Here is a 15,641-nt window from a genome sequence, read left to right as displayed (position 1 = left end):
CTCTCTGGAGCACCAGCTCTTTCATAGGGGTTAGCATGCTGGGGACAGAGCGGTAAGAAAATTTCAAGATATTTAAGGGAAATTGAGACAAAGCAAGGAGCCTGGGGGTGTCAGGCAAACGGAACTGGTCTACTGAGACCTAAGGGAGCTCTAGATCGGAACTTTGAATAGGAACGAGAACGCCGAAACGTCTCTCCCAGCAACCATCAAGCCAGCCAGCTGAAAACCTGGAAAGTGGATTTTCTCCACGCTCCCTCCCGGAAACTCTTCGAGGCGCTTGCGGCCGCTCTCATTGAGCATGTGCAGGCGGCGTTGCGCATGCTCTGCGCAGGTCCGGTTCGGTTTCTGTTGCGGGATCCGCTGTGTCTTCTAGCGCAACCGGAACTGCCCGTCGCGGGGCCGGACTCAGCTTGGGCGACGTTGTTGTCGTCTCTGAGCCTTCCTTTCCCTTATTCCCTTTTCATCCCTTCGACTTGTCTGCCCTGTTTCCTGAAACAGCCGTCATGATCGAGAGGCTGTTGGCGTGGACTCCACCTCGGTGGCCGGGGTTGTTGCTCCTATCGCTACTCCTGCTTGGGGCAACCCCGGGCCCGCGTCTGGGCGCGGCTTTCTATTTGCCCGGCCTGGCACCGGTCAACTTCTGCGAAGAAGAAAAAAAGAGCGACGAGTGCAAGGTGGGTGAGGCCTGGTGGACCTCCGGGTGCACTGTCGGAAGGGGAAACTTCCCTCTTCTGGAGAGCTTGGGTTTGAGGGGAAGGGGGTGTAGCAGTGGGTGGGGTCAAGTGTCTCCTGTTGCTTTGCGGCTCGACCGGGCTGTGGATCTGAGGCTCTGGAATGGCCCTTGCAGGGGGTTAGATTTTGGAGGACTCTGGGCCTCAGGCACTTCTCCCGTGTGGTGGGCCAGGTTGCACCAGCAGCTGTATTCGGTTTTCCTGGAATAGGGACCACGTATGTATGACGCTCCCCTGGAGTTGGATGCCTGCATGTCAGCAGCAAGCGTCCCACAAGTGAGAGAGTACGCTCACAGCCGTGTCACGCACTCCAAGCGAGTGGATAACCAGGTCTTCCAGTAACTTTTTGCTCCGTTGCTTCCTGTTTTATTCTACTTTACGAGAACTCTTGGTTGGTAATGAGAGCTTGTTCTTTCTAGAACTTTGATATTTTAAGTTCATGTTTAGCAGCTGGTTCCTTACATGTGGGATATAACACCCTGAACCGCGTAAACTGCATTAATAAAGATTTGCTGTAATGGTTGAAACTTTTAAGTGTAAATTTTTTTTAATATACAAAAAATATGTAAGATCCCATTATTTAGTTTCACTGAGATTGTTTTAAACACTCAAAAGGAGCAGAGGACAGGAGAAACTGACGTTTTCTTCCTAGAGCAAGTCTTGAAAACGTTGATCTCTAAAGACCATCACTGTCGAGGTTTTCAGTTTAACTGCTAGCAAAAGAGACGTAAGTAGAAGTGAACGCCTTTTAGGTTATTTGGCATAGGGCATAATGATATACATACATAATTATTCTAAGTTGGTAAAACTTAACCTTTTGGGCTTGAGGATCTCTTTGAAACCATTAATAAATTTAACAGTGCGAATAATCACTTAGCAAACTTTTACAATCTGTAAGGGTTATTTACTAACTTTGATTTTTTTTAAAGCTGGTGTTTATTTTATTACTGCCAGCTTTAGGGTAGCCGTTAATATTGAGCTGATTTTAGGGAATTAAAGAAGCTATTAAGTTTTTCATAGCATTTTAAAATTTCTGTTTAAAAATTTGGATCTCTGAAAATGTCTGAGGATCTTTAAGGTTTACTCAAGTCAATAATTAGCACGTGAAACTGTAACTCTCACACTTCATAGTGCAAGAAGCTTTGACTCTAAGAGTTCTGACTGAAAGAATATAGTGCTTCCAAGTGAAAGGGAGAACTAGTTTCCCAAGCACACTAGTTTTTCCACTAAATATTTTAGTAATCAGCCTTTAAAACCTAGTATGTGGTCTTTAAATTAAATTTAATAGCAATTGTGTACTGTATTCCTAGTGCCTCAGAGACAAAAAGTGTATCTCTGTCTTCTAGGAACCTCAAAGTAAAAGGACATATGTTTATGAATAGATTATTGAAAGCTGATGTTATTGAAGATGTATGTCCAAAGTGCTCTAAGAGAGACATGAAGAAACATTTGTGGATTGGAGTCTTAAGGGAAAAAAGCTTCAGGAGGAAATGACATTTGAGATAAACTTAGGAAAATGATTATGAGTGAAATTTACAAGTGGTCTGCCATTTAGATGGTTTTTGTTTTTTCAGCAGGTCCTTCTTTCAGTAGCTACTTTTTGACTGACTTTTGGCTAATCTCCTTTGGATTTTTAATTTTCAAAAGTACAGACACAAAACAGGGAAGGCACATTATTTTTCTGAAATGTTTGGATTTCATCTTTGTTGCCAGTTGTTTTCACATCTTGGTCAATGGAAACAACTCTTTGATGGGAAGAAAGATGTACTTTTAGCAGTTTTTCCCCCCTACAATTTGACTAACTAGTACAGGGAGTTTGAGGTCAATTTCAACATTTCTTCTCTTTTCCTCTCAAAGAATAAACAGTTTAAGCAGTAAACAGTTTAAAATTTCATTGCTTCAATCAGTGCATTAAACTATATTTTTTTCATCCATTCCATATTTGTTGAAAACAGTCTTGTTTACATTATTCAGAAAAGCTGAAGGGGCCTATTTTAAAAACTAAAAATGGGAATTGTGAAATGGGAATAATTATTTCCAGAAGATGCTGTTAGAGTAGGGAATCAAGAGCTGGATGAATTGGGCAAGTCATTGATGTTTCCATCTGTTTTTCCATCTGTAACATGGAGATGCTTATTACGTATAATACATGTAATACATGCTTATTATATATTCCCCTTGAAAGATACGCATTTCTCAGAGAAAAGTGCAGAACTTACTATCTTTGTGATACTATAAAATATTCATAAGTATAGAGATGAAACAAAGATGTGTATCTTTAGCATAAATGTAATTTATGTAGTTTAGTCTTTGTATGTACTGTAAAGTTCATGTCCTGCATTTAGCTCACCATGTATGTTGAAAGAGAGTCAAAAGAACCCTGAAGATTTGGTCATCTTTTCCTTTCAAAATATTTTGTGTTCAATTTAGTGGCAGAGAAACAGAAACTTAGTGAGTATGAAATTCTATTTATATTGCTCTGACTTCTGATTTATGATCTTTATTAGCATTCATAAATGCTTTGTGTTCTGTGGCTCACTTTTTTTCTTTTAGCTTGCTAACGTTACATGTACATACATTTGAATAGTGGACATTCTTAATGGTTTTTATTGACTATGTAGTATTTCATTCTATTACTGTACTATGGGTTGGTTAACCATTTCTTGCTTGCAGAGCATTTAGATTGCTCCCAATTTTTCTCTATTATAAGTAGCTTCTCTAGAATGTATTAAACAGGAATTACTTGCATATTTCTGAATATAAAATTACTAGGTCAAAGATAAGAAGCAATTTGATAGCTGTATTTAATATTACCACAGTTCTTTTAAAAAAGATAGTTTTGATTTACAATGCCATTAGCTAAATGATTCTATGACTCCATAATATTTTTTATTTTTATTTACCATTTCAATAGCTATGTGATGGTACCTAAAACATTTTTTAAAGATTCTACTTTTTAAAAATATTTTATTTATTTTTAGAGAGAGGGGAAAGGAGGGAGAAAGAGATGGAGAGAAAGATCAATTTGAGAGAGAAACCTTGATTGGTTGTCTCTTGTATGTGTCCTGACCTGGCCAAGCCTGCAACCCAGGTATGTGCCCTGGTTGGGAATCCAACTGGTGAACTTACGCTTTGTGGAACGATGCCCAACTGAGTCATACCGGTCAGGGCCTAAAACATTTTTTAATGCTGCATTACTTTCATTGCTATTGAGGTTTCTCTGTCTTTTCATTGTTTTCTTTTATTGAGGTGGCCAAAAAGTCTATTCAGTTTTTTCTTTAAAAGAAAAGACATTTTTCATTTTCACCAATAACTTTATCAATTTGGATATTTTGAGAATGTCAGCTGTCTCCCACATGGTATAACCTTGGTTGTTCTCAGTGTCTCGATTTGATCATTATCAACTCAAATGGTCTACCTGACTGTGGAGTGAGAAATCTCCAGCAGGAAACTTCACAAACCACTTTTGACACATTCACTCAGTCACAGCACCTTCTCCATACACTGCACAAATTTTTTTTTATTGTGTTTCAGTTGCATTTTTACCTTCCTTGAAATAATACAGCATAATATGCCCAAAATGTTGCTTATTTTCTTCCATCTTCAATATTAAAATGGCTACACAAAAATTCACCAATTTCGATAAGTTTTTTTTTAAAAATACATGCTGATATGACAGCTGTCACAATACAATATAACAAAATTGTTTCCAATGAAGTTACAGATAACTGAGTGCTACTAGAGCCATCTTAGGAAAAAACCAAATGAGCATTTTGGCCAACCCAATATTTGCCCTATTTTGTTAGTTTTTGAAACCAGAGCTATAAAAGATTGAACCATGGTATTACTTTTCTCTAGGATAAAATCAGGGGACAATAAGTTGAATGCAGTAAGTAGAATAAAGTGCTGATTAGAAGTGAATAGATCTTCACAGGGTAAAATGTGCAGTTCTACTCTACTTTGTAAAAGTTTTGGCTACTTCATTCAGCTGCTACATGTTAATTTATCTTTCAATTGAGTCTTAAGTGTGCCAAGTGACATTCTCATAGCTAATAGCTGAAGATTAGTGAGCAGTTCACTGTCACTGCTTTTAACTTTCAAGTAATTATTGGCTTGGCAACATGAATTCATATCTAACAACTAAACTCTCCAAACATCTGCCACTCTTTTACTATTTGATGTGCAGATCATATTCTTAGATGAAAGATTAATGTTTCCTTCCCTGTCTAGTAAGTAAAAAGAGCTAAATATATTCACTGATAGTTTTTAAAGGGAAGGTTTAAATGAATTAGTAACTTTTTGATAAAAAGAAAACTTAGAAGCATACTTTTTTAAAAATCCCAACCTAAGGTTATGTTTATTGATTTTTAGAGACAGAAGAAGGGAGAGGAAGTGGCGGGGGTCAGGGTGAGCAGGAGAGAGAGGAACATCACTATGAGACAGAAACATTGACCTATTGCCTCCCATATGTACGCCAACTGGGGATCTCACCGGCAACCTAGTTATGTGCCCTGACTGGGAATTGAACCTGCAAACTTTTGGCATATGCGATGATGCTCCAACCAACTGAGCAACCTGGCCAGGGCCAGAAGCATACTTTCAGTCTTCCTTTCTTGAAAGATTTTTTTAGAAGCTTTTAATAAGTGATATGTCTGTCGTTTTCTGAGCAGTTGCCTATAAATATGGAATAAGTCAAATTTAAGAAAATAGTTCTAAATGTTGCTTTGAACTGACCCAAGTATGAATGTATATCTACCTGTTTTAGTTCAACCATAGAAATAGTTTGAAGATTTTGAAATATTTAAAGAAAATATCATTTTTGTGATTAATATAATTGACATACTTAGTTATATATAAAATAATTGACATATTAATATAGTAATATAATATCAGTATAATTGATGTATTTATTGGTACTTAGTTTCACGTTCTCATAGTTTCCTCTGGAATAATAGCATTGATTCTTAGCTTCTGGAAAGCAATCATTGTGTGGGAGTTACTGATATTGTTTCAAATATGAAACCTGGCATTGGAAAGAATGGCTCTATGATAAATTCACATTCCAGCAGTTCTCCTTCCTGTTGAAAAAAATATGTGGAGTTGAGTTAGAAAGTTTGCTTTCAGAAATAAAAATTTTGAATGAAATTATTTTAAAACTGTGACTATTCATAGTGGATCTGAGAGCTAGGACTGGGCATGCAGATGTGGTCACTATAGATAAACTAATGTTCTGCTGCCTTCGGCTCTCTACAAAGAAAAGCCTCTCCAAAAGTATATACTTGAACATCTGAAACAAAATGACAAATATGTGTTCTACCCAACACCCAGACACAAGTGAGTTGTAAATACTGGTCCCTGCTGTCAAGTCTTAGAGCCCAGTTCCTATTCTTTGCAATTTTCTATCAGTATCCTCTCAGTAAGTGTTGTGGTTCATTGTAGGCACTTTAAGTGTGTTCTACAAGATGTTTCTCTATTGCCATTAAAATTAACTAAGTATCCATGAAAGACTTTGGAGGCAATTTGTGATTTTTTTTCTTTGCTCTTGTTATTTCTCAACTTTCAAATCTATTTATTGCCCTTTGCTAATAATAATAATGATATCATTAATCCTTAGAACAGCCCTGCGATTTTAAGATGGGGAAACTGAAGCTGGATAAAACATAGTAACCCTTCCAAGAATACATAGCTAGTAAGTAGTGAAGCCAGGGTACAAACCCAGGGGTCTCTGAACCGGAAGTCTGAGGTCTTCTTCATGTTGAGGTCCTGCTATATCTCCCACGCTGAGCACTCTCTACTTCTCCTGCCCTACTCTGGATATCCCTGGCTGCTTGTAATCCTGGACTTCCACAATTAGTACAGTCAACATAAAGTTCTTTACCTATGTAATCTTTAAGTAGTCAGATTTTATATTTATTCCTTTCTTTGATGTAGTCTAAAATTGAAATTCTTTTTTTCAGTAGAGTGGGGAGAAGAGACTTAGTATCTAGGAGATCAGCTTCTGGGCATTGCTGGTGAGATAATTCAAAGCTCATGAACATATATTTGTGTGTTCCACCATTTTTATTGTCTGATTTAAGATTTCTCTTCTTCAGAATTTTTGCCCCTATAAATACTCATAGCCCAGGAGCCCCAAAGCAGGGAGCTACTTAAGTGTTTGTGATATTCTGAAAAAAACCACCTGGAAGACTAGCAGATGTGGACACACCGTTTATCACTCACATTACAGGGGAGGGCACTGAGGGCAGCAGGTCAGTGAGAGAGGCCACACCTTCTCCAGTTTGAGGCTCATTCCAGACAAAGGAGGCACATGTTGAATGCAGGACTCTAAAAATACACTACCTTAGTGTGTACCTGCAGAAAGAAAAAGTCAAGAAGCCATCACAGGATAAGAAACTGCTTCCAAAAGGAGATAAGGAAGGAGTTACAATCAATTCCCAAAACAATGCCCTCAGTCAGGGGAGGGACAAGGGTCATGTCCATTGACCCCACAATAGTTCTTCAGTATTTAACAGTGGAAGCTTTTATAGTTTTTCTTTTTTTGTGGCTCTATCTTGGTATCTTAAACCCTTTTGTCACTAGTCACTTGCTTTGATCTGTGTACAAAGTCAAATTTCTTCATAGATTTCTTTCTACCTTGAAAACCAGTTGTAGGTGTGGGATGGGGGAGATGTGATGGCAGCCAGGTAAGATGTAGTAAAAACAGAAACAAAAGGAACAAGGAAATCAGAAAAAATGCAGTCCTGTAGCATGGACCATGTCTTAAGGCAATAAAATAGAGTGTAATTGTGACCAAAGCTGGGATCAGATGTAAAATGGACAGATTAGGACTAGAAATAAAATTGTACTTTTCGAAGGAGAAGGATTTAGAAAGGAGACCATAGACCTCTAAATTAAATTAAACTGTTTCTATTAAAAAGTTCTTATGGTGGATTGTAATCTGTCTGAGTCTTTCTTTAGAATTTACAGTCTTGATTTAGGATTTATCTGTAACTTTCTTAAAATGTTTAACATTGTAAGAACTTTTTGGGCTTGTAATTACTCAGTTTGGGACATTTTGAAAGCAAGATTATGCTCTAAGTAACACATAATACTCTTTCATGTTATATCAGTAATATTTTGGAGTTGGCCCTCTCTACTTAAGGCAAATTTCCAGAAGGAGATGCACTCAATGAACTTCTAGATGAGTAATAAAGAAATTTAGAGAAGAAAGTGACCTTAAGGCTAATCAGATATTATCCTCTTCTAGCACATTGCTATTTTAATGGTAAGAAAATTAAGCCCCATTGAGATTCAGTGTATGCCCCAAGATTATGTAAATGGCTTTGTCACTTTTTATTTTACTTTCATGAATGTATGCCTTATTTCCCCATCTGGATTATAAATTCTTTGAAGGCAAGTATTTATGTACTTCATATCATATCACTCACAATGTTTAGTAAAGTATATTATGGGTACGAAATAAATGTGTTGATTGAGTGAATTTCTTCAGGTTTTTCAGGATTTGTTAATGTTCTTCAGTTTTCACATATACTGCAAATTCTACAATTTTCCCTTATTTAATACTTTAAAAAAAAATCTTCACCTGAGGATATGTTGTTATTGATTTTAGAAATAGAGGAAGAGAAAGAGAGGGAAAACATCGATGTGAGAGAGAAACATCCATGTGTTGCCTCCTGTATGCGCCCCAACTGGGAATTGAACCTGCAGACTTTTGAGGCACAGGATGATGCTCCAACCAACTGAGTCACCCGGCCAGGGCTATTTAATACTTCTTTTGAAGTCATCTTCCCTGCTTCTTTTTTTTTTATTGATTGATTGATTTGAATGAAAGAGCAAGAGAAACATTGATTGGTTTTTCCCCTTATTTGTGCATTCGTTGGTTGATTCTTGTCTGTGCCCTGACCAGGGATCAAACCTGCAACCTTGGTGTATCAGGTCAATGCTCTAACCAAGCTACACACCTTGGTGTATCAGGGTGATGCTGTAAACAACTGAGCTACACAGCCAGGGCATCTTCTGTGATTCTCGAACATTTTTCCACACTAAATTTTATTCTTTTGTATTTATTTCTTACTGCTTTGATTTGGCTTCCATTGATTGATAATAAGACTCAAAGTCTGCTCCCAACTTAAAGCCTTTTCTTTTTCCAACTCAATTGTGACAATTTTGAAAATTCAAGAAAGTTGAAAGAATAGTATAATATTACCTGTATATTCATCTAGACTCCTAGGGCCAACAGTTGTTTATGTTTTTCCCTACTTATTTTATCTGTGTGTATATTTATATTTTTAGGGGTGAATTTCATGATGTACTTTGCCCTTTATCAAAAATAACAACATAAAACACATAAACTCATTAGCACCTCATTTCCTTTCTCCTTTCTGTCAATTTTTTTTAATTCTTACCCATGGATTGGTTTATTGATTATAGAGAGAGAGGGAGAGAGAGAGAAACATCTATGTGAGAAACATCAGAAACATCAACAGGTTGCCTTCTGTATGCACCCCCACTGGAGATCAAACCTGCAACCTCTTGGTGTACAGGACAATGCTCCAACCTACTGAAACACTCACCCAGGGCATTTCAATTTTTGACATTTGTTCTACTGCCGTGTTATGAGGATTCACATTCTTATAATACTTTTGAAATGTTCTTGTTTCATTATAAGGATCAATATTTAAAATAGAGTATCATAAATGTAGCATATTTACAGACATCGTAAATCAGTCTGTTTTATGTTAAAAGTATTCTTTTAAACTACTTTTCTTAGCATGTTTTAAGTGAAATTATAATTCTTAAATTTTCAGATTTTTACAGTGTAAAAAGGAAGAATGAATGAAAGTGCTACAAAAATAGCCAAGATGAACTGAATATCAAAGGTGTGTTGAGTAATTCACTAAAGAACAGGAAAAAGTCCGTAATTTAGTGGTGGTATTAATGATAGACTAACTTTCCTGTAAAAGTAAGTGTGGAAAAGTGTCAGAATTCTGAGACAAGAAGGAAGGAAAGTAGAGGACTGAGGGCAGCAGAAATTAAAAGTGATGGTAGCAGCAGTTGAGTTTATTTTTTTTTGAGGTAGCAGTCCAGTTTTTTAATTTATTTGTCTTAAAGTAGAGCAAGCAATCCCTAGTTCAAAACATTATTATGAGACTTGTGCTTGATGATTATCTTCCCCTTTCCTACACTTACAGCAAAGAAGATGAATAGCCATAAATGGTAAATCAAAAAGCATACTGTCCTAGTGTCCTTTAATGGAAGGAGAAGAGAGTGGGCCTCTTACAGAAACCCTCAAGGCTATCCTTATACTAATAAGTATTCAGATTTAGGAATGTCTGATTTTTCTAAAATAATAGGTAATAATAGCTACACTTATTTAGTCATTTAAATTATACTGATTGCGTACCAAACTCTGGCCAGCTTCTGTGTTGTTTGCTATTTTAGTATTACCTTATTCATTCATCACATGAAAAAATTATTACTTGTTTAGTAGGAGTTCATATTTATTAAGAATAGTCATAGGATTTGAGATGAACCCAACTGTCTGACATAATGCTACCTTCAAACTGAAGTTGTGTTCTCTATTTATGTGCTGTGTGTTAAAATTAATTTTGTTTATAGGTGAAAGTTTTGTGATAAGAATTTTCTTTTTGATTTTACTTGTTGGAAAAATTTGTGGACAGCCCTTGATGGCTTGTAGACATCCTTATAAATCACAAAGCAAGGCTAAAACAAGTGCTTGTTAGGTGGCCTTAACCCCTTTATTTTAGGAGTTGAACTTGAAACTGCTTAACCAAATGAGGAAAAGTTGACAGATAAGGTAAATTTAATGGGGATTTAAAACTAGATAAAATGCCAAGAAAATGGCTAAAACCTAATAATGTTCAAATAGGAAAATAGGGAGGGAAAGGCGTATAGGGGCCTTCGGGCTCTAGACTAAAATGGAGTAAGTGTGGTAATCTGTTAAAATGATAGTAAATTATATAAACAAAAGACTAGCATGATTTCTGGAACAGAAATTTTCGTGGTGTATAGAAGTTATTCAAGGACTTGTAGTAGACTTAGAGGGAGCTGGTGAGTTTGATTTCTGAGGTTTTTGACAAGATTTTAGTTTTAAAGGTTAAGTTGGAATTTACAGTAGCTTGGGTTAGCTTACATGCAGTGTGGAGTACTGAATAAATACATGGGGAAAACAGACTTCCAGGACAGGTGCTTGAGTCTAATTTGGATATTATATTTAATAGAGAATGAAAGCAAAATGTTTCATAGTATTAAGCTCTTATGTGTAACACATGGTAAAGCCAAGGGAATATATTTCCAGAAATTCTCTTAAAGTTACATGAGAACAAATCGGTAAGTTAGTTTAGTCGTGGACAAGTTAAGAAAGTATATTTAAGGAAAAACAACAACTATATTTTTGAGATAATGAGCTCTAAGCTGTTGCTTATATTGGATTGACCAAAAAAATTGTTCAAATTTAGAGTAAGACTTTTTTTTGTAAAAATTTTTAAAGATTTTATTTATTTTTAGAGAGAAGGGAATGTAAAGAGAAAGAGAGGGAGAGAAACATCAGTGTATGGTTGCCTCTCACACACCCCCTACTGGGCCCACAACCCAGGCATGTGTCCTGACTGGGAATCAAATGGGCGACCCTTTGATTCACAGGCTGGCACTCAATCCACTGAGCCACACCAGCCAGGTAGAGTTAAAGACTTTTTTTTTTAAGTATATGTTGTTGTTATGCTATTACAGTTGTCCCGATTTTTCTCCCTTTGCCTGCCTCTGCCTGGTACCTCCCGTCCCTCCAGCAATGCCCCCCAGTTTAGCTCATGTTCATGGGTTGTACACATAAGTTCTTTGGCTTCTCCATTTCCTATTCTGTTCTTAACATCCCCCTGCCTATTTTGTTCTTACCAAGTTTGCTTCTTATTCCCTGCACCATTTTGACCTTTCTTCCCCTTTCCCCTCCTAGACGATAACCCTCCAAATGATCTCCATATGATTCTGTATCTGTTCTGGTGGTTTCCTTCATTTTTGTTTGTTTTTTAGATTCAGTTGTTGATAGTTGTGAATTTGTTGCCTTTTTAATAATGTTCATGGTTTTGATCTTCTTTTTCTTAGATAAGTCCTTTTAACATTTCCTGTAATAATGGCTTGGTGATGATGAACTCCTTTAGCTTTACGTTGTCTGGGAAGCACTTTATCTGCCCTTCCATTCTAAATTATAGCTTTTGCTGGTTAGAGCAATCTTGGATGTAGGCCCTTGCCTTTTATGACATTGAATACTTCTTGCCTGCAAAGTTTCTTTTCAGAAATCAGCTTATAGTCTTATGAGAACTCCTGTGTAGGTAACTCTCTCTTTTTTTTCTTGCCGCTTTTAAGATTCTCTCTCTATCTTTAACCTTTGATATTTAAATTATAATGTGCCTTGGTGTGTTCCTCTTTGGGTCCAACTTGTTTGGGACTCTCTGTGCTTCCTGGACTTTTATGTTTATTTCCTTCACCAAATTAGGGAAGTTTTCCTTCATTATTTTTTCAAGTAAGTTTTCAATTTCTTGCTCTTTCTTTTGTCCTTCTGGAACCCCATGATTCTGATGTTGGCACTTTTGGAGATATCCCTGAGGTTCCTAAGCTTATCCTCGATTTTTTGAATTACTCTTTCTTTCTGTTCTGTTTGAATATTTATGTCTTTCTTATGTTTCAAATTGTTGGTTTGAATCCAGGCTTCCTTCCCTTCCCTGTTGGTTCCGTGTGGATTTTTATTTATTTCACTAAATGTAACCTTCATTTCTTCCTTTATTTTTATTTTTATTTTTTGCCATACTCAATGAATTCTCCAAACATCCTGACCACCAGTGTTTTTAATTCTACATCTGATAGGTTGGCTATCTCAGTTTCGCATAGTTCTTTTTTGGGGGTTTTGTTCTGTTCTTTCATTTGGGTCCTATTTCTTTGTCTCCTCAGTTTAGCAGCTGCCCTGTGTTTGTTTCTGTGTGTTAGATAGAGCTGTTTTTATTCCCTGTCTGAGTAGTGTGGCCTATTGTAGAAAAGGCACCAGTAAATTGCATGGGGCGGAGCCTTAGATAATTGTCAGGAGGAGACAGTCCACTTCTCTGCTTTCTTGATGTGTGGGGAGGGATCAGAGGGGGGACAGCCCTGCCACCTGGCTTCTGGAGGTTCACCTGGCACTCTTCCCATTTCCAGTCACTTCACCCCCTTCCTGTGTGACTGGCACCCTTCCAGCTGCTGCCCTGGTGGTGAATCCCAGAGTGGGTGGGTTTGCATATATTCTATAACCATGCGGACCTTCTAAGCCTTGAAATTGTGGCAGTTTCTTCTGCTGCCCCAATCCTCACTGGTTTTTACAGCCAGAGTTAATGGAGATCATCATCTCGTTGCTGGAACCCTGGGCTGTGTGGTCTGACCTTGGGCTGGGATCACTCTCTCCTAAGGTATCTCTCCCAATTTTCATCCACCATATGTGAATGGGGGACTATCTGTTTTGCCACTACGTTGCTGTACCACACTGCGTCCCCATGACTCTGCCCCTCCTAACCTGGATGAATGTGGCTTCTTTAAATTCTTGGTTGTTGGACTTCCGTGCAGCTTGATTTTCTGACAGTGGGTATTAATTAGTTTTGAGATCTGGTTGTAATTCTTTCAATGGTTGCACAAGGAGGTAAAGCATGTCTACCTGCCTCCATCTTGATCAGAAGTCTGAAGACATTTTTTTTTTTTCACCAAGAACTTTTGAACAACATATTTACCATTTGTTCCACTACCTTCTGTCATCTTTCAGGCAACTTCATAATTCCATCTTCCCAAAACTTTATATCTTTCTGAGCAAAGAACTGTTCCAGCTGTTTTTTGCAGTCTTTCTGGGAATTAATATTGTTTTTATTAAGAGAATTTTGTAAAGACCGAAATAAATGGAAATGTCTGGTGAATATGGCATTGAGTCAGAACTTCCAGCCGAGCTGTAACAGTTTTTGCCTGGTCATCAAAGAAACATGTGATCTTGCATTACCCTGATGGATGATTATGTGTTTTCTGTCGACTAATTGCAGAATCTTTTCGTCGCATGTTGCTTTCAGTTGGTCTATCTGGAAGTAGTACTTGTTGGAATTAATTGTTTGGTTTTCCAGAAGGAGCTCATAATAGAGGACTCCCTTCCAATCCTACCCTATACACAACATCACCTTCTTTGAATGAAGACTGGCCTTTGATGGTTCATTTTGTTTGCCCACGATCTCTGCTGTTCCACATTATTGTAAATTATCCACTTGTCATTTCCTGTCACAATTTGTTTTAAAAACAGAACATTGTTGTTAAGTGTAAGTAGAGAATCACATGGAAAAATATGATCAAGAAGGTTTTTTTCGCTTATCTTATGTGGAACCCAGACATCAAAGTGATTAACATAACTAAGCTGGTGCAAATGATTTTCATTGCTTGATTTGGACATTTTGAGTGTGTCGGCTATCTCCTGCATGGTATAACATTGATTGTTCTCAGTTAATGTCTTATCAATATGATTGTTGTCAACTTCAACTGGTCTACATGACTGTGGAGCATCATCCAGCAAGAAATCTCCAGCACTAAACTTTGATAACCACCGTTGACATGTTCGATAAGTCACAGCACCTTCTCTGTACACTGCACAAATTTTTTTATTGTGTTTCAATTGCATTTTTACCTTTCCTGAAATAATATAGCATAATATGCCAAAAATGTTGCTTATTACCTTCCATCTTCAATATTAAAATGTCTACACAAAACTTCACCAATTTTGATAAGTTTTTTTAATGCACACTGATATGATAGTTGTCACAATACAGTCTATCAAAATTGTTTCTAGTGAAGTTAAAGACAACTAAGTGCTACTAGAGTCAGTTTTCAGAAAAACCTGAACAATGTTGTTGGCCAACCCAGTAGAACATAGGTAAGAGATGAAGAGTGTCATCGACAAATTATGCTTAATGGCCAGAAAGGCTAATGAAAAGTAACAATGTCATTCTATACATATATAAAACTATAGTGTCTAAACCTTTGATTTTTGTTGTAATTCTCAATCACATACCTTTTAAGAAGGGTATGAGGGTAGGGCAAGGTCCTGAGAAAAGCAGCTGGCATGATCAAGAAGATAGGTGACTCAGAAAATTGAGACCTTTCTGTTTTGAAAGATTAAGATTCAGAGGAGATATGAGAGAAGTCAGACAATGAGAATAGGGTTTTCTCTCTGTCTTATAATCCTATAGCCAGAAGACCTACCGTGAAACTTCAGAGAGAACATCATAGGCTACGGAAAAATTATTGCCTCATCATTTGGGAGGAAATGGAAGAAACTTTTACCCATCAATTGATATGCCCTTGAACAATGTTCTAAAATTTTTCACACAGCATCAGGTGTTTAACCCAGCGCCCTGTTTTAGGTTTTCTAAGATGTGAATTTAAAGAACATTGAAAAATATGTAGGGCCTTGGCGGGTCAGCTAAATTGGTCAGAGCACTGTCCCAATACACCAAGGTCCTGTGTTAAATCCCTACCCAGGGCACGTACAAGAAGCAACCAATGAATGCATAAAAAAGTGGAACAACAAATCGATGTTTCTCTCTCCCCTTCCTCCCTCCCTCCCTACCCCTCCTCAAATCAATACATTAAAACAAATTTTTTTAAAGAAAAATGGCTGGCAAACACAGGTCGAGGATGGACTAGTAGTCAGATCCAGCTTGCTTATTGTTTTGTAGGATCCTCAAACTAAGAACATCAAACTTCAGTAACCAATAAGTAGAGTTTTATTGGGATGCACCCATCTTTATTCACTTATATACTGCTTATGGCTGCTTGTTGCCCTACAATAGCAGAGACTGGAGTCCTACAAAGCCTGAAATATTTACTCCCTGGACCTTTGAT

At 37.3% G+C, this 15,641-nt stretch overlaps 1 protein-coding gene across 1 annotated transcript in view; it reads left to right on the top strand.

Moving 5' to 3' along the window:
* The first annotated feature begins 280 nt into the window (after positions 1-280).
* TM9SF2 (transmembrane 9 superfamily member 2) overlaps positions 281-15,641 on the top strand; it is an 80,528-nt gene continuing 65,167 nt past the window's right edge. The window contains exon 1 of the mRNA XM_024578943.2: positions 281-674. Coding sequence (XP_024434711.1) covers positions 504-674 — 171 coding nt within the window. The 5' untranslated portion in view covers positions 281-503. The remainder of the gene's footprint in view (positions 675-15,641) is intronic.

The sequence above is a fragment of the Desmodus rotundus genome, chromosome 13 (assembly GCF_022682495.2).
Source record: "Desmodus rotundus isolate HL8 chromosome 13, HLdesRot8A.1, whole genome shotgun sequence".
Classification (NCBI taxonomy): domain Eukaryota; kingdom Metazoa; phylum Chordata; class Mammalia; order Chiroptera; family Phyllostomidae; genus Desmodus; species Desmodus rotundus.
This window is presented reverse-complemented; position numbering and strand designations above follow the sequence as displayed.